Source organism: Teleopsis dalmanni, chromosome 1, assembly GCF_002237135.1.
Source record: "Teleopsis dalmanni isolate 2A chromosome 1, ASM223713v2, whole genome shotgun sequence".
NCBI lineage: Eukaryota > Metazoa > Arthropoda > Insecta > Diptera > Diopsidae > Teleopsis > Teleopsis dalmanni.
Window position 1 is genome coordinate 145,755,983 of NC_051846.1, and position 16,008 is coordinate 145,771,990.

General features: G+C 32.8%; 3 protein-coding genes across 3 annotated transcripts in view; all 3 read left to right on the forward strand.

Moving 5' to 3' along the window:
• LOC119666391 (protein aubergine-like) overlaps window positions 1-2,206 on the forward strand; it is an 18,986-nt gene extending 16,780 nt beyond the window's left edge. Inside the window, exons 4-5 of the mRNA XM_038075670.1 lie at window positions 547-657; window positions 718-2,206. Of these exons, the coding sequence (XP_037931598.1) occupies window positions 547-657; window positions 718-1,615 (1,009 nt within the window). The 3' untranslated portion in view covers window positions 1,616-2,206. The remainder of the gene's footprint in view (window positions 1-546; window positions 658-717) is intronic.
• Window positions 2,207-5,026: 2,820 nt separating this feature from the next.
• On the forward strand, window positions 5,027-6,827 carry LOC119667325 (leucine-rich repeat-containing protein 57-like). The gene is made up of 2 exons (XM_038076616.1): window positions 5,027-5,167; window positions 5,583-6,827. Exon 2 carries the CDS (start codon window positions 5,769-5,771, stop codon window positions 6,483-6,485), a length of 717 nt encoding a protein of 238 aa, XP_037932544.1. The 5' UTR covers window positions 5,027-5,167; window positions 5,583-5,768; the 3' UTR covers window positions 6,486-6,827.
• Window positions 6,828-14,435: 7,608 nt separating this feature from the next.
• The window catches only part of LOC119666392 (cytochrome P450 4g1-like), a 6,699-nt gene continuing 5,126 nt past the window's right edge, over window positions 14,436-16,008 (forward strand). Inside the window, exons 1-4 of the mRNA XM_038075671.1 lie at window positions 14,436-14,830; window positions 14,895-15,614; window positions 15,696-15,808; window positions 15,873-16,004. Of these exons, the coding sequence (XP_037931599.1) occupies window positions 14,611-14,830; window positions 14,895-15,614; window positions 15,696-15,808; window positions 15,873-16,004 (1,185 nt within the window). The 5' untranslated portion in view covers window positions 14,436-14,610. The remainder of the gene's footprint in view (window positions 14,831-14,894; window positions 15,615-15,695; window positions 15,809-15,872; window positions 16,005-16,008) is intronic.

Genomic DNA, 16,008 nt, shown 5'->3' on the forward strand with positions numbered 1-16,008 from the left:
GGAAGCTATCTGAATTTCATACAATGATCGTACAATGTTATAGGATGCTTATTATTTGTTGTTGGAGTTAAAGTTGTAATCAACACCGACCCGACCTCAAAAACTATTTAATAAAATCATAACAAATTTTACGAAATGGCATAGAATGGGAAAGCGATGAAATGTGAGAAGAGTAAAAGGTATTAATCTTGAACCTAATCAGAGTCCACATAAAAAAACAATCCCAGATTTTCGTTCCAAAAGGAGCTTATGTCTAAGATATATGCATGTGTATACCAAGATTTTGTTGTTGTTCTAACCTGCGGAGACTTGCTTGTGAAATCTCTTTGTGGGGTTTTGAACGGCACTTGGTCGTCGAAATTGGCGAGTGGTTCTGAGACGTAGATCCGACCAATCTTGGGATGATTTTTCTAAATTGTAACTCTTATGATCACATTTAAAGTCAGCTATCTACCATTATTATGTCACAATTACGATATATATAGTATTTACATATTCAGCTATTTTGATGTCTCTTTTAATGTTCTTTTTTGTTTTATTTTACAGTATCGAAATGAAGGATGACAGAAATAATTCTTATGCTTCAGCTATAGATGTTGCTGCATCTCAGGATCCGCAGATCATTATGGCGGTACTTTTCAGTCCCAACGAAGAAAAGTAAATATAAAATATTTCTAAATAATAACACCATTATTGATATTATTTATTGATTTGCAGATATGCTGTAATTAAGAAAAAGTGTTGCGTTGATAGAGCAGTTGCTTCACAAGTTGTGACTATGAAGGTTATTGCACCACGCCCAGAAAAGTCGGCTGGTCTAATGTCAATAGCAACGAAGGTTGTCATTCAAATGAACGCTAAATTGCGCGGAATTCCATGGATGATTGATATGCCTAATCTTGGTATTATGACATGCGGTTTTGATGTATGTCATTCAACTAAAAATAAAAATAACTCATATGGCGCATTTGTTTCAACAATGGACATAAGGAAATCTTCGAGATATTATTCATCAGTCCAAGAACATGTAAAAGGCCAAGAATTATCAAATTATTTAACGCTAAGTGTAGCGAACTCTTTACGAGCATATCTGGAGGAGCATCAATGCTTGCCTGAACGTATAGTATTTTATCGCGATGGAGTTGGTGATGGTCAGCTGCACCAAGTTGTAAACCATGAAGTTAAAGCTCTAGTCAATAGATTAGACGAAATATATAGTAGCAAGGGAAGTGCACCACCACGCTTTGCATTTATAGTTGTATCCAAAAGAATCAATACGCGATACTTTCTTAAAGGTCGCAATCCTCCACCTGGTACCGTTGTGGACGATATTATTACTTTACCAGAGCGTTATGACTTTTATTTAGTGTCGCAGTCTGTATTCCAAGGTACAGTCTCTCCTACCAACTATAACGTTATACACGATACAACAGGCTTCAAGCCAGAACATATTCAAATGCTTAGTTACAAAATGACTCACATGTATTATAATTGGGCTGGTACCTGCCGCGTACCTGCAGTGTGTCAATATGCTCATAAATTGGCATTCTTGGTAGGTGAGAACATCATGCGTGCTCCATCTACTGCACTCGAGAAGAATTTATATTTCTTGTAAGAAATAAAAAAAAACATTCTGTATATATATATCTATATACATATATATATATCTAATATTAAGTACATTTTTTCTTTATAATTCCATTTAATTTTTATTTTATATTAGTTGACGGCGCTAAAGACGCTTCAAATTTACTTTTTATTTAATTTGTTGCACACTGAGGTAACATAAGTGCTAAAATAATACCTCATACTTGAGTTTAATGAACAAACTTTTGCTAACTATTTGCTTTAATTTGAATATTTTTTTATAAAAAACAAAACAAAAAACAAATGAAATATCAAAAATTTGAATTTAATTCAAACAAAAACATTTAGATTCCATTTTCGTTTGGTGTACTTTACCTCACAACTCGAATGTTGTAGATATTTTTCCTATGAGGACATTCCATATGTTCCTGAAATAATTTACCAAAATATGAATCTGTTTTTGTTTAAAGATTTTATAGAATAAGAATAAATATTATCGTATCCATTAAGTTTATTTTTGCGAATTGATTTACTTTTATAAATTCATTATAATTTTGTAAATTCAATACACTTTTTTATTATCATTACATTTTATAAATTTTTTGAATAAACTATTAACGAACATATAATCTAGTGTTTTTTTTGTTGTCCTTTGGATCTTTTAGAATCCTTTCTGGTATCATCATTCAATATAAACTAAATATTGAATAACTAATTATTCATTAATACAAACTTTAGTATTTTAATTTATAATTTTCCCTCTGCCATCACTTCCGCTCAGATGCAAAGAATACGCCTGTTTGAGCGGAAACTTCTTCGCAAGCGTAATGGCAAGTACTTCTCCATATCAACTCTCTACAACAACGCCAAGATCACTCGTGTTAACGAGTATCTTCTGTCACTCGCCCGTAGGCATCTCACCCGGCTCCATGACCTTCCCCCCGACGTGTCTACTCCTCTCACTCTTCCAGAAGACCTTGTTGTAGCTTTGCGCTGTAACCCCCTCAATACCTGACCCACTACTTCAATGAAGTGGACCATAACCTCTCCACTATCCCCTTATATAACCGCGGCTTTCGTGACCCTAGTCACAAAGTATATTGTTGATTCAACAACCGCTAGTTAGCCGTAACCCCTTTCCCTTCTATAACGCCCTTCCTACCTAGTTCATGCCCTTGCTTTCTGATTTAGATGAGCCTAGTTCTACCTAGTGAACTATCTAAATCTATTTTCTCATTCCTCTTTCCCATGATTACTGGAATGAAGTTTCCACATTATTGTGGAAAGCTTCTCCTTTCATTCCTAAGAGGTGGTTTTAGTGGGTTCAAGTCTCACCACACTGTGGCTTTCGATGCTTTCCACCTACTGCAAAAAAAAAGCACAGATACAACAGCGCATTGGGTATGTTTTTAAATCTATCTAAAATCTGTTCCACAAACATTCTTAAACATGCACTGGGAAGAGAATCGTCAATAAAGTTTTAAAATTCTCTTAGATTCGTAAAAATGTCTACTACAAATTTGCATATAATAAAGATTTGAAGTAGATATTTTCGTCCGAAAACTTTAGATCTATATGTAACTTCTAATCAGTCAGAGTAACCTATGTTAGGTTAGGTTATACCGGCGATCCCTAGTGAATCCGCTTAGGGCTATTGGCCCATAGGAAAAACTCATGATTTAAAACCACCTAAAACCTTTGGCGAAGCATAAAATGCTATTTAAACTAACTTAAATTAATATTTTATGAGCCAAATAACATATATTTAATTAAGCACTTATACTCTTTTTTAACTCGAGGTTTCTTCAAAACCCCTCTCTACACCTTGACTGGATTATTGTTTATCACTTCATCAGACTAAGCAATAATTGACCTCAGATCTGCACACCTCCTAGAGGAGCTTGTAACCATTCTGAGATTCGATAACGCGGTGTTGGTAAGTCTGTCAGTTTTTGCAAATAATTTCAGGGCTCTATCCTTTATATATTTTTTAATGGGATCAATCTTGATCTCCCTGAGGATGTCATTTGTCCTAATGTACCATGGAACTTTGAACAGTCTTCTCAGAGCCTGGCTTTGTGCAATTTTTAGCTGGTGCTTGTTTGTATATTGCGTGAACCAACCACATCATTTAATCTGCCAAGAATTACCCTTTCGGCAAGCTTTTCTATAATAGGTTTATTGGGTGCCAGTTCTGCGGCAATTATGGATAAGAAACTCATTTTTCGTTCAATCAATTTTGCAACAGACAAAGCACGCCCATAAAAAAACACATCCCTTGGTTTTACATATAAACAAGTAGTGATGGTCGATCAATAGTGATCAATACAATTAGACAGTTTACAAAATATAAGGGAAATAATAAAAGAATTACAAAAAAAAAAACCCAAATATACACGTGCAGATTTGAAATGTAAGAATATGTAGATTAGCTCCATTCTTTGCATAGCGTTATAGCATCCTAAAATAATAAATTTTATAGGTTATAATGTATTTACTTCACGAACTGGTTTATGTCTTCCCTATTTTCTGTTAAAAGGAGATGAAGAAAAGGAGATGTATGGTTGGTTAGTAGGAGCTATAGCTGATCAGCAGCAAACAAGCTTTCGCATCACATAATTAGCGAAAGCATCTTTCGCATCTTTTTAAAACCATGTTCCAGTGATCTCCCGTTCTTTCTAATCTGCAGTCCGACTATTAAAAAGATATGAGATACAACTTTTACAATAAGTATTGACAAAATAAAGAGTTAATCTGCGTTTGTTAGGTTCTTATACACCAGTGGCGCGAAAGTCTGACGGAAGTTCAATACGGACTGGAAAAAACTCAAACTGCAAAATAATAAAGCATGCCGATACCTGCGTCATAGTTATATCGGATGTGGGACATTTTAAGTTTATTATGATAACATTTTGAGGATGATACTTCCAAAAACGTAGTAATGCAATATTTTGCAAAAGAATTTGGTTCATATCGTCAAAAATGTGGAATTAAGATAGAATTTCAGTTGTTACTAAATAACCAAGGTAAGAAATTGCTTTGTTAGGTTCCTGCTATCTAATGGTTGACCTTCCAATCTTAAAATTCGTTTAAAGGCGTAATGCTTTAGGGTAATGATTTTTATTGCAATTGATGTAAAATTGTATAAAAAGAACATGCAAGTAACATAATCGTATGAATCCGCCCCCTATTTAACAATAGGTTCTAATAATGAATTGATTCTCATTTCAACAATCGAGTTGAATGATTGTTTGATTTTTTAAAGAACATTACTTGCTTTCAATGTTTTATAAAAAATTACAAATTATTTAAAATCAACAAACATTCAATGATTACTAAAAGCCAAAGGAAGTGTTGGACTTTGATAAGTATGGGCAGTAAATATTATTAAATAAAGAGTAAAATTTAACTGAGTTCTTATTTTAGAAAAAAATGAAAATATTTTGGATGGCGGTTTGACAAAAAATTGCCCATATGTCGGTTCTTAGAAGACAAAAGGGAACTTAAGAACAAGTTTGAACAGTAAACAATCACAATCTAAAGGGAAAATAAATAAGGCGATTTTTAGTTAAAATTTTCAGTAAGTTTTATTTTAACTAATAACTAATAATAGAGAAACATTTAGGAATCACGTAAATAGTGTGTGTTCGAACAAATTGATAGTAAAGTAAATTGACATTTCCTAGGGATTTTTTGCACTGCACTTATGTTAATATTTATTTATTTATTTATTGTACTTATTTATTATTTTTGGTTAATAGTTTTCAAATTTATTAATTTAATTATTAAACATCTTATAAAATTTTCACAATGGTAACACATAATTTACCTAATTTTTATCTAATTTAATTTCTATCTACTCGAAATTTTGGTAAATATCAACATTTGCTGCCATACCGACATAATTTGTTATTTCCCTCAATTTATCATCAATTTACTCGAATTCGCACACGGCCTTATGCGTTAATTAAACTGATATCCAATATATTTTTAAGTTATAAATTATTTCCGAACACATTGCGCATTTTGACAGCTCGAAGTTATCGATAACAATTTCATGTTTTGATGAAACGAAAGTAAACAGGTGACTGTCAACAATTAATTTCTAATTAACAATATTCCGTGCACTATTTTGTTATAATTTTTGCGCTTAAATCAAAAAGTAATTTTTAATAATCAAAATGGGGAATAAACAAATAAAACAGCATTTGGAGACTGCACAAAAGACCGGTATTTTGAAAATATCCTTACAGCGATTACAGGAATTTCCGCCGCAGCTTAAAACTTATCCCAACGTATTGAAGACAATGGATCTGTCAGAAAATAGATTCGAAAAGATTCCAGACGATTTAGGTCGCTTTACGCTGTTAAAACATTTAAATTTAAGCGGAAATAAATTAACTGAACTGCCGGATGTAATGGGCGATTTGATCAAATTAGAAGTTTTATTGGTTATGGATAATTTTCTAACTAAGATTCCAAAGACACTAGCAAATTGTAGTCATCTCAAAACCGTAAATTTAAGTCATAATCAAATTCGAGATTTTCCTGTCATGCTGTCTGGACTCAAGCATCTGGATGTACTGGATTTGTCTCGGAATCAAATTACGAGCGTGCCCAATGAAGTGGGCACACTATACATTACCGAGTTAAACTTGAACCAAAATCAAATATCATCCTTATCGGAAAATATAGCGGCGTGTCCGAAACTGAAAACATTGCGTTTGGAAGAAAATTGTTTGCAGGCTTCAGCTTTCACGCCACATATACTTAAAGAATCAAAAATATGTAATCTGGCTGTCGATGGTAACCTCTTTAATAACAAACAGTTTACGGAGCTCGATGGATATGACAGCTATATGGAACGCTACACTGCAGTGAAAAAGAAAATGTTTTAATAATTAATTGCCACTATTATAATTAATTTATTATATATTTATTAAGTCTAGTGTATTCACAATTTAATATTTTTGCCTTGCAATTTGTGTGTCAGTAACTTTTTAATTGTCTAATTTATAAAAAGTAAATTTGGTATTAATTCTGTTATTTGTTAAGAGTATAGAAGCCTGCGTTTGTGATTGGGTCCAATTTATATCAACTATTTTTGTAAACATTCAATATTTTGGATAAAACAAAGTCACAAAAAATGTATCACAAATAATTGCTTATAGTCAAGATTTCGGATCCCAAATTTGTAATTTTATTGTAAAATATTATTTATATTTATTATTGAATTTTTAATAGAGTCAAATTAATTCTTGTTTAATATTGTTAAATATTTTATTTCTAAAATCATGTAATATTTTCGATAAATGTTTATAAAAATTAATTGCTTCTACACTTGCCTTCCTTAGTTTTTCATGGTCGTGATAGATTGAAACCGTCTAAGTACGCACGTAGGTAGAAGGTTACTTAGGTTTACTGTCATAGTATATAACAATCAATTCCTGAAAATGTAATAATAATTATTATTAATTATTTAAAATTAATTTCTATGTTATTGTAGTATTATTAATAATGTGGTTAGATTACGTTAGGTTGTAGTGGCAATGTATTGCCTAAAATCCGCTTTAGCTTAAATAATAACCCCTTGCAGTACAACGGAGTAGAGTTATTCATACGCAAACCAAAGGACCCGTAAGATGATCGCAATAATCAGCGTACGAACAACGTGGAAAGGCGCGACTTCTCAATTTAAGTAAAACTTAACCAAACTGACAAATCTATAAACTTACCAAGTCCCTCATTATCAAAGATGATAGTTCTATCAGGTCAGTAAGCAAAATGGCCCTGAATTTTAAATTTTCTCCTACAGAACGATGTACACGGAAACATGAGTTAAAGTACAGTTTTCTCTGCATCCACAGATGTATAATACCACAAATGTCGTTATATGGTGGATTCAGTCTTACATCATGTCTTTCTAGTAGGCAGTAGTCTCTTGGCAGCGATAACGCAGTGCTGAGCAGGATATGCTTTAGTTGAAGTAGCTGACTGGTAGGTTGATTGTACAATTTGGAAAAGAAATATCCAGCTTAGATAAGATATGTTCAGCTTGGACCGAGAAATATCCAGTTTGAAGAAAAAAATGTCAATATGATAAGAGTTTAAATCTTCCTAAGTTTATTTAGCTGTACTCAGACATTTTTGTTGAAAATGTGGTGCTCAACCATTTTCATAATATTGGCAGGGCATTTTACTGGATCTATATGCAATGTGTTTATTACAAGCGGTCAATATTAACTATTGAGGTATATAGGTCTCTATATATAAGAATTTTTACTTTAAACGAAAGTTTATGGAACTTAAACAGCTGCATTAAATACTGATATCATTGTAAAATCGGAAGAAGTCAAATAAGTGAATGCATAACTAGTAGGAAGTCTTACGTAGGAAAAGGACGTCCGAGTCCAACATTTCGTTGAAAATGAAATCTGTATTGTCACATAAACTCAAGATCCGCATAAAGTTTCAAATATTCTTTACAATAATTTAAAGATATGGAGTTAAAATTAAAAATAAAAAAATCGATTAAAATATTTTCGAGAACTGGTTTATGATTTCCTTCTAATATTTGTTAATGAACTCCCACAGCACATTAAGAAAACTCCAAGTTCGAAAATATAAGTCAAGTACGGGTCTAGGTCAATTGGCTAATGAACACTGACTCTGAGCTTCAAATTTGGCAGGGCACGAGTTCAACGCTTGGTACTTGCAGTTTTAAAAAATTATTCACGAATAATTGAATATAAGAAATAATTCCAAGACCACTGATGGGTACTTGGCAATACTCGAAATAGATGTGTGGTCAGTAACAAATTCAATTAATCAGAAATTTTAAAATCTTATTGTTGTAATTTACTACTGTGCGATAAAAACCTTTCTATTGAAAACAATACTTCATATTTTAAAATTTAAAGAATTAAGAAGTATTTCTATAGAATAAATATATTTTTAGAAACAAAATAAATTAATTATTAAAATTGAAGTTTTTTTATTGATAGAAACAGTTTTCAAGAGAATTAATTCGAATGTATTTCATGAATGTACACCTAAAAGTATGCTATGATAAAATTAAAATATTTTACATGATTAATTTTATGGGAAGCTCGCTATAAAAATAATACGTAAATAAAATATTCTTATAATTTCATCGAAAATATTATATATGGACAATCTCTTTATATGGAAATGGTAGGAGATTCTGGGTTTGCGCTGGTTCCTTAATAAACAGGTTTTAGTAATTTCGAACTAATAGTTGTCGGCAGTGACATCAGTCCCACGTTGGTCAGCAGATGTGTTTGTTGATAGAAAGTACTTTGTTTTTTTTTTTACTTATTTACTATAAGACCCATTTGTTTCGCTTATTGTTCTAAGTTTTAGAATGCCGCACTGACTGCATGAGAATCAATCTCGTCGATACGTGAAAGCTCCATCATACTTTTGTAGAACATTGTGCCCCAGAATGGTTGAAATTTGCTACTTGAATTATCGTTTCCAACATTATATTTTTAGGAAATCACACGACAAGGACTTACCCTATCTGAAATTTCAATTGGTATTAAATGCCTCTAACCTCGAGGTTCTGCCGGACTCTAATGGATCTAATATATGTTGTGTTACAATTTGTTTTGCTTGGTTTTTTTACATTTTTTACTGTATGTCGATATAGCACAATTTTCGAGTATGTCGGGATTCAAAAGTTTAGAATTTCACTTGAAAAATGCCAACAACAGGGTTGTGTAATCAATTTTTCTTTCCTTTTTTGTTATTTATTGAATCAATTAAAAAGTCTAATAATAATTACTTAAATCTTACATACAAAAAATATTCATTCAAAGTTTATGTCTCTACCTAAACTTTCCTTGTTTAAAGCGTAAAGATTCTTAATTTTTTATTTCTAAAATTTTTAACTTAATGTGGTAATACATTTAAGATGCATTAAAGGTATGCCGGTAAATTCGATCTTTAAAGACGGGATATATTTCTTGTTCTGGTAAGATATTGAGCGAGTGGGTTTGGATGTACCATTATTTAAGTGTCATATTTCTGTTGTAGGAGGGCAAATTCGTCTTTGACTAGAGGCGCTTGAAGGTCCATATGTATGATGCAATTTCTGAGGAACCAGGGGGCTCCTGTTAATGAAAGAAGTATTTTTGACTGAATGCGCTGGATAACATCGATGTTTGACGCGCTGGCTTTACCCCAGAGTTGGGCTCCGTAAGTCCATATGGACTTAATCATAGTTTTATATAACAGGACTTTATGAACAAGCTGTAATCTTGATTTTTTATTGAGTAACTAATACATACAAGTTACCGATGACAACCAGGCACAGAGGTAGGCCAAGAATAAGATGGGATGAGAACGTGTATGGTGATGCAAGAACGATTGGAGTACTGAACTGAAAGAGAATAGCAGAAGATAGGGACAGACGGAGGCAGATCGTGAGGGAGGCCAAGGACAATAGTGCCAAATAAGAAGACAAAGAACTTATACAACTTAAGGAATTTTAGTTTTATTTGTGTTTTTTTTTTGTGGTTATAGTTATGTTGTCTCCATTTAAATCGGCCGTCGAAATGAATATCAAGATATGTAATGCTTTGGGATACTGGTATAATGTTGTGATTGAGAGTTACGGGTGGACGAGTATCTTTTCTAAGTGTAAAGGTTATATGTGTACTTTTTTGCTCATTTACGTGAATGCGTCAGTTGGTTAGCCAGTTTTGGACGTCCTTGAGATGAGTCTGTGTAGTCAATGAAAAGAATTTCATGTACCACTTGTGACTAGTACTCTATTTTTTTGTTTAATCAACTCCTCATATTTTAAAATAGAGAAAGATAACAAGATCCAAATCGCGATTTCGGGAAAGCAAGAAAATTTAACTTTATTTAGTTTTAAATCCCTTGTCTAGTGAAGATCCTTATTTCTGAAATCATCCCAAATTTTTATCTCATATTTTTCTTTATAAGACTATTTTTCTGTTTCATAAATGATTTGAGATGATATGAGATGATCGAGTCAATAAGATCATCTCATCTCAGGTAATTGTTCGTCTGTAAAGTTCATGGCTTTTTTATTGTAAAAATTTCAACAAAAGTAAAATTAAAAATAAACAAAAGCAAAACAATAATATTTATAAAATTTAAAACCAAAAAAAAACAAAAAAAAAAAGAATAAATGAACACTTGTTCGCTTTGAACGCGCACATCCTGCGTGTTTTGTGTCTGTTCCATTGACAAAGGTGGACGCCGGAAGGATATTCCTCTCAATTTCGTTCATTGTTTTCACTTTCTGTGGTACAAAGTGCGCATTGTTATGCTTAATTCATTTGCGTACTCCTTGGCAAATGTCCAGGAGTAAGTGCGAGGACGTGTATCTGGCATTAGATTCTATTTTGAGTTTCGGTGTCTGAGGATGTGCTTCACTTACGCGTGCTACACAGGAAGTTTGCGCTCAAATGCTTCAATTCACATTCAGACTTCTTTGTCTTGAGTTTGAAGTTTTATTTTCGTTTTCTCAAATTTATTTTTTTTTTGCTTTGCTAAATTTATCAAATTCTTTCTCTATTATGCGGCACATTAGTTAAACACTCAAACAAGAGGTTTGGTATTAGTTCCCTCTTTTAAGTAAAAAAAAATGTTTAATAATAGATCATATAAGTATCGGATGATAGTATTATTAAGTATGTCAATGTTATACTATAGATGTTTGCAAGTGGAGAGTGATTATTTAAAGATCACAGTTACACATAAAATGAGATATCAGCTTTCGAATTTGCTTAATAATAGTACCCGAACATTATTCCGGTATTGAGAAAGTACTCGATGCGATCTTAGTCACAGATACATGCAAATAACTTTTTTAAATCCTAAATTATAAAACTAAGTCATTATTTTTCATTAAAAACACATGTGTCAATTATTCAATCAGAAGGTATATGGCGACTCATTTAAGGGGAGGGGGTTTTGAAAACTTATGAAAACATTCATATCAAAACATTTAATTAAAAAATCTACTATATCAAGTGCAAAATACGTAGTGTAAATTAGATTTGAAAGGGATGTGGAGTTTAAACTGTCTGTTATATATACGCCACTACATTTAATGAATAATCTATTTACATTCCATTTACATCTATTTACATAATCTATTACATTCATAACATCACGTACCAGCTATTTTCACATTAACTGTGGTCTAATCGTGATGACTGCGTGACCTTATCGTGAGATTGTTATAACCTTATGATTCTGATAAGACAGGAATGTGTACTGAGCCATTGTAATGACGATGCAGAGGTGATGTATTCCGTTAAGCGGATTCTGCAGAGGTTGTTACAATGTAGAAAATATAGAATTCAATAATTACTTAATTATTAATGATAAGATGGTACACAAACGGTTTTTTCACCAGTTAAGGAGCTGGAGCTGATGTATATGGACCAGGCAAAAGATACTTCGAAGCACTGGGAAGAAATATAACCATTTTTCAAGTGAAGATTGATAGATGCGCCATTTTAAACATTGAACGCAAAAACTGGAATCATGGTATTACAATACTGACTGATAGTCAGCCAGCTATAATGGCACTCATGCCATATCAGGTAACATCCAAACTGATATTGGAGTGCATTGACAAGCTGAACATATTTGACTGGAACAATCAGGTGCAAGGTAATAAAGTAGCAGACAAATTCGCAAGTAGATGCGCGGCTTTAGTAATGATAGACCTTTCTGTGGTCTAGGCAAAGGAACTCTATTCCTTCTTATGAACGGCGCAGAGAAAAAGGAAAGAGAACAATATTGAGAAGAATTACCAAGATTATCTCAATCCGAAATGCTTTCAGGGATTTACAACCTAACACGTTTCAAGGATTACATAGAACTAACAAAGAATAACTTACGAATTATTACCGGAATATTAACCGGTCATTGCAGATTGATTAATCACCTAACAAAATTGGGAATCTAATCCAACTCAGACTTACAGTTGGATACTGCAGAGAAAAGAGGGAAATCGCATATTATGTGCTAGGGGAATGCCCAGCATTGATGCACAAGCGAAAGAAACACCTAGGAGGGTATTCCATGGAGCATAGGTATTCAAGGCTAGGAAATACAGGCTCTATACTGTCTTTTATGAAAGAAATCGGATTTAGAGAAGCACTCTATTCTGAATAAGGTGCACAATAGGTATTTTAGGTCGCAGTTTACTATCCCTTTCACTACTAATAATAACTTGTTTTTATGTGGGACTACTACCAGTTTGTAGACTACAGACATCAATGTCGTGAAAACAGTTTCTTCACTGGCCTGATAAAGATAACAAAAGTGAAGTATTTGAATCTCCGGAGTTATATCTTGAAGATCAACGGTTTAAAAAGTATAACAAAAGTATAACCAAGTATAGCACATTCAGATAATAGCAGATAGTGTAAGGCGACCTTTTTAGGCAACTTTAAGAGCATCACAATGGGCAATATAGGTATGTTTCCGAGTGGGATTATTGATAGTTTTATCAGCACAAGCCCACTCAACCTTACCTAATCTCGTGATTAGAACTATACTATATATTTCGAATACTAGTGAGATTGAGACTAGTTTAAATTCTATGTGCTTTACAATTATAGATTAATTAATTATTATTAGCGAACCTCTTTATACATAAAAATTCGACTTAATTCAGTAACATGATTCTCTTCAACCGATATACAATTCTCCACAGCTTTCGACAGCTCTCTTAGAAAAAGGTGGATTTTTGGCCTCATAGATAAATCGTACTTATTTCGACGATGACTTTTTCTTCTCTTTTTCCCTGGATCATTTTTTCAAAACTCTGCGAACTGTTAGTCACCATTGGATGTCCACGTATTAACAGAGATGAACACCGCAATGATGAAAATCAAAATAGCATAGAAACGATTTAAAAGACGATAACTACTGTGATGTCCGAAAAGGAAGAATGAGTCTGCCATCTAGTCTATTAGAATTTGAAAATAATCATATGACTTGAAATAGAATTGGAAATGTCATGGATGTCAATGGATAATTGTGATTAACAAGTGTGATCTTAGCATAAGCGAAGAAAGTGTGTAGTAGGAAAAACTGACCTTGATGTATAAGTTGTTTATAATCGGTATATTCCATTGTTGAATTCACATACTCGTAATACTAGTTTAATTAATAACCTATGATCCCGTGATTATGATATGATTTTTTAAATACAGTGGAAACTACCTTATCGCCATTTAATAAATGGTTCAAGAGGATTACAGTGTAAACACTTTAAAGAAGGCACCCACTGTCTGGTCAAAATTATTTCAAATAGTGATGAAAAACAGCACATGTTGACCTAGATAACATTATATTAATATATTATTTTTTTATATAATAATTTGTAGATTTGTATAATAATTTGTTAGTCAAAATATTGTTAATATTATACATTAACTAATAAATATTGTTAAATAATATTATATTGACATTGCAAAAATATTTGTAATACCAAAATTTACAAAATTAAGTGAAATGAATTCAATTTTAATTAATTTTATTTCTTTGATTTTTTCATATAACTTCAATGACGTGATCGCTAGAAGACATAAGTGTCTGCCACAGTTCCATAGTTCCATAGTTTTCGAAATGAATATTGATTCGAGTGTAACAATGTGTGTGGTAATTTCCATAAAATGCGACAAACTAAACCTAAAGACAAAGAACGAAAAAACTAAATTAGAATTTAATTTCATAACAAATGGATTTAATGAATTAATTGACTTTTAGTCGAAACCGAATTACGTATGCAGAAATCGATTCGAATTAATAAAATTGCAAGGTACAGTCTGGTTTGAACTCAGTTTGGAACTGTCCGTGTAACAGGACGGCGGCTTTAGTGAAATCAAATTAAAAGTGTATATTGAAGTGATTTACAATTGTTATATCGGAGTGAGAAATTTCATATAACCGTTCATATAGTGAAGAGGACTAAGATCTGAAAGGATATAAGAAACAAATTACAAAATGTCCATTGAAACTGTGAAGGAAACGCTTAATCAAGCGGGAGGCGCGACTGGATTTAGTCCAATAATAACTGCGCTTATTGGTACAGCGGTTGTGATCGCACTTTATGAATACTGGCATCGCAATACACGTGAATACAAGATGACCAAGAATATACCAACTCCACCAGAATTGCCTCTCGTTGGCAATGCTCACTTGGTATATGGCTTGTCTAATGCGGGTAACCTTTCACTTAACTAATTTTGTAAGAATAATATAAGAATGATATAAATTGCCTTTTGCAGAGATTATGAAGCGTGGTATTGTCTATATCAATAAATACGGTGAAACTTTAAGAGCTTGGTTGGGTAATGTTTTGCTTATTCTCCTAACCAATCCTGCCGATATTGAAATCATACTCAGTACAAATAATCATTTAACAAAAGCCGAAGAATATCGTTACTTTAAACCTTGGTTCGGAGATGGTCTTTTGATCAGCAAAGGTGACCATTGGCGTCATCATCGCAAAATGATTGCTCCAACCTTCCATCAAAGTATCCTAAAGAGCTTTGTACCTACATTTGTGCAACACTCACAGGCTGTGGTGGATCGTATGCGTAAAGAAGTTGGAAAATCTTTTGATGTGCATGATTATATGTCCCAAACTACTGTGGAGATTTTGTTGACTACAGCTATGGGTGTGAAAAAAATACCAGAAGGCAATAAGAGTTTCGAATACGCACAAGCCGTTGTGGATATGTGCGACATTATACACAAACGTCAAGTCAAATTGTTCTATCGTTTAGATGCGATTTATAATTTCACCAAATTGCGTGAGAAAGGTGATAAGATGATGAATATCATTTTAGGAATGACTAAACGTGTTGTTAGTGATCGTAAGCAGAACTTTAGTGCCGAAAATCGCGCAATTATTGAAGAAGTTGATGATGTATCTAAGCAAAAGGCACTCAACAAAAACGAAGGACTTCGTGACGATTTGGATGACATCGATGAAAATGATGTTGGTGAGTATTTTTGGAAATTTGCAAAAAAATGGACTTGAATTTACAACTATACCACAATTTTATTTGAAATTTTGCTTGCAGGTGCCAAACGTCGTTTGGCTTTGTTAGATGCCATGGTTGAAATGGCAAAGAATCCTGAAATTGAATGGAACGAAAAGGACATTATGGATGAAGTGAATACTATTATGTTCGAAGTAAGTTAAAAGAAGCAGTTTTTTATTTTTTTATTTTTTTCACTTTAATTTTCACATCCTTAAGGGTCATGACACTACCTCCGCTGGATCTAGTTTTGCACTCTGTATGCTCGGCATACACAAGGACATACAAGAGAAAGTCTACGCAGAACAGAAGGCTATTTTTGGTGATAACATGCTACGCGATTGCACGTTTGCTG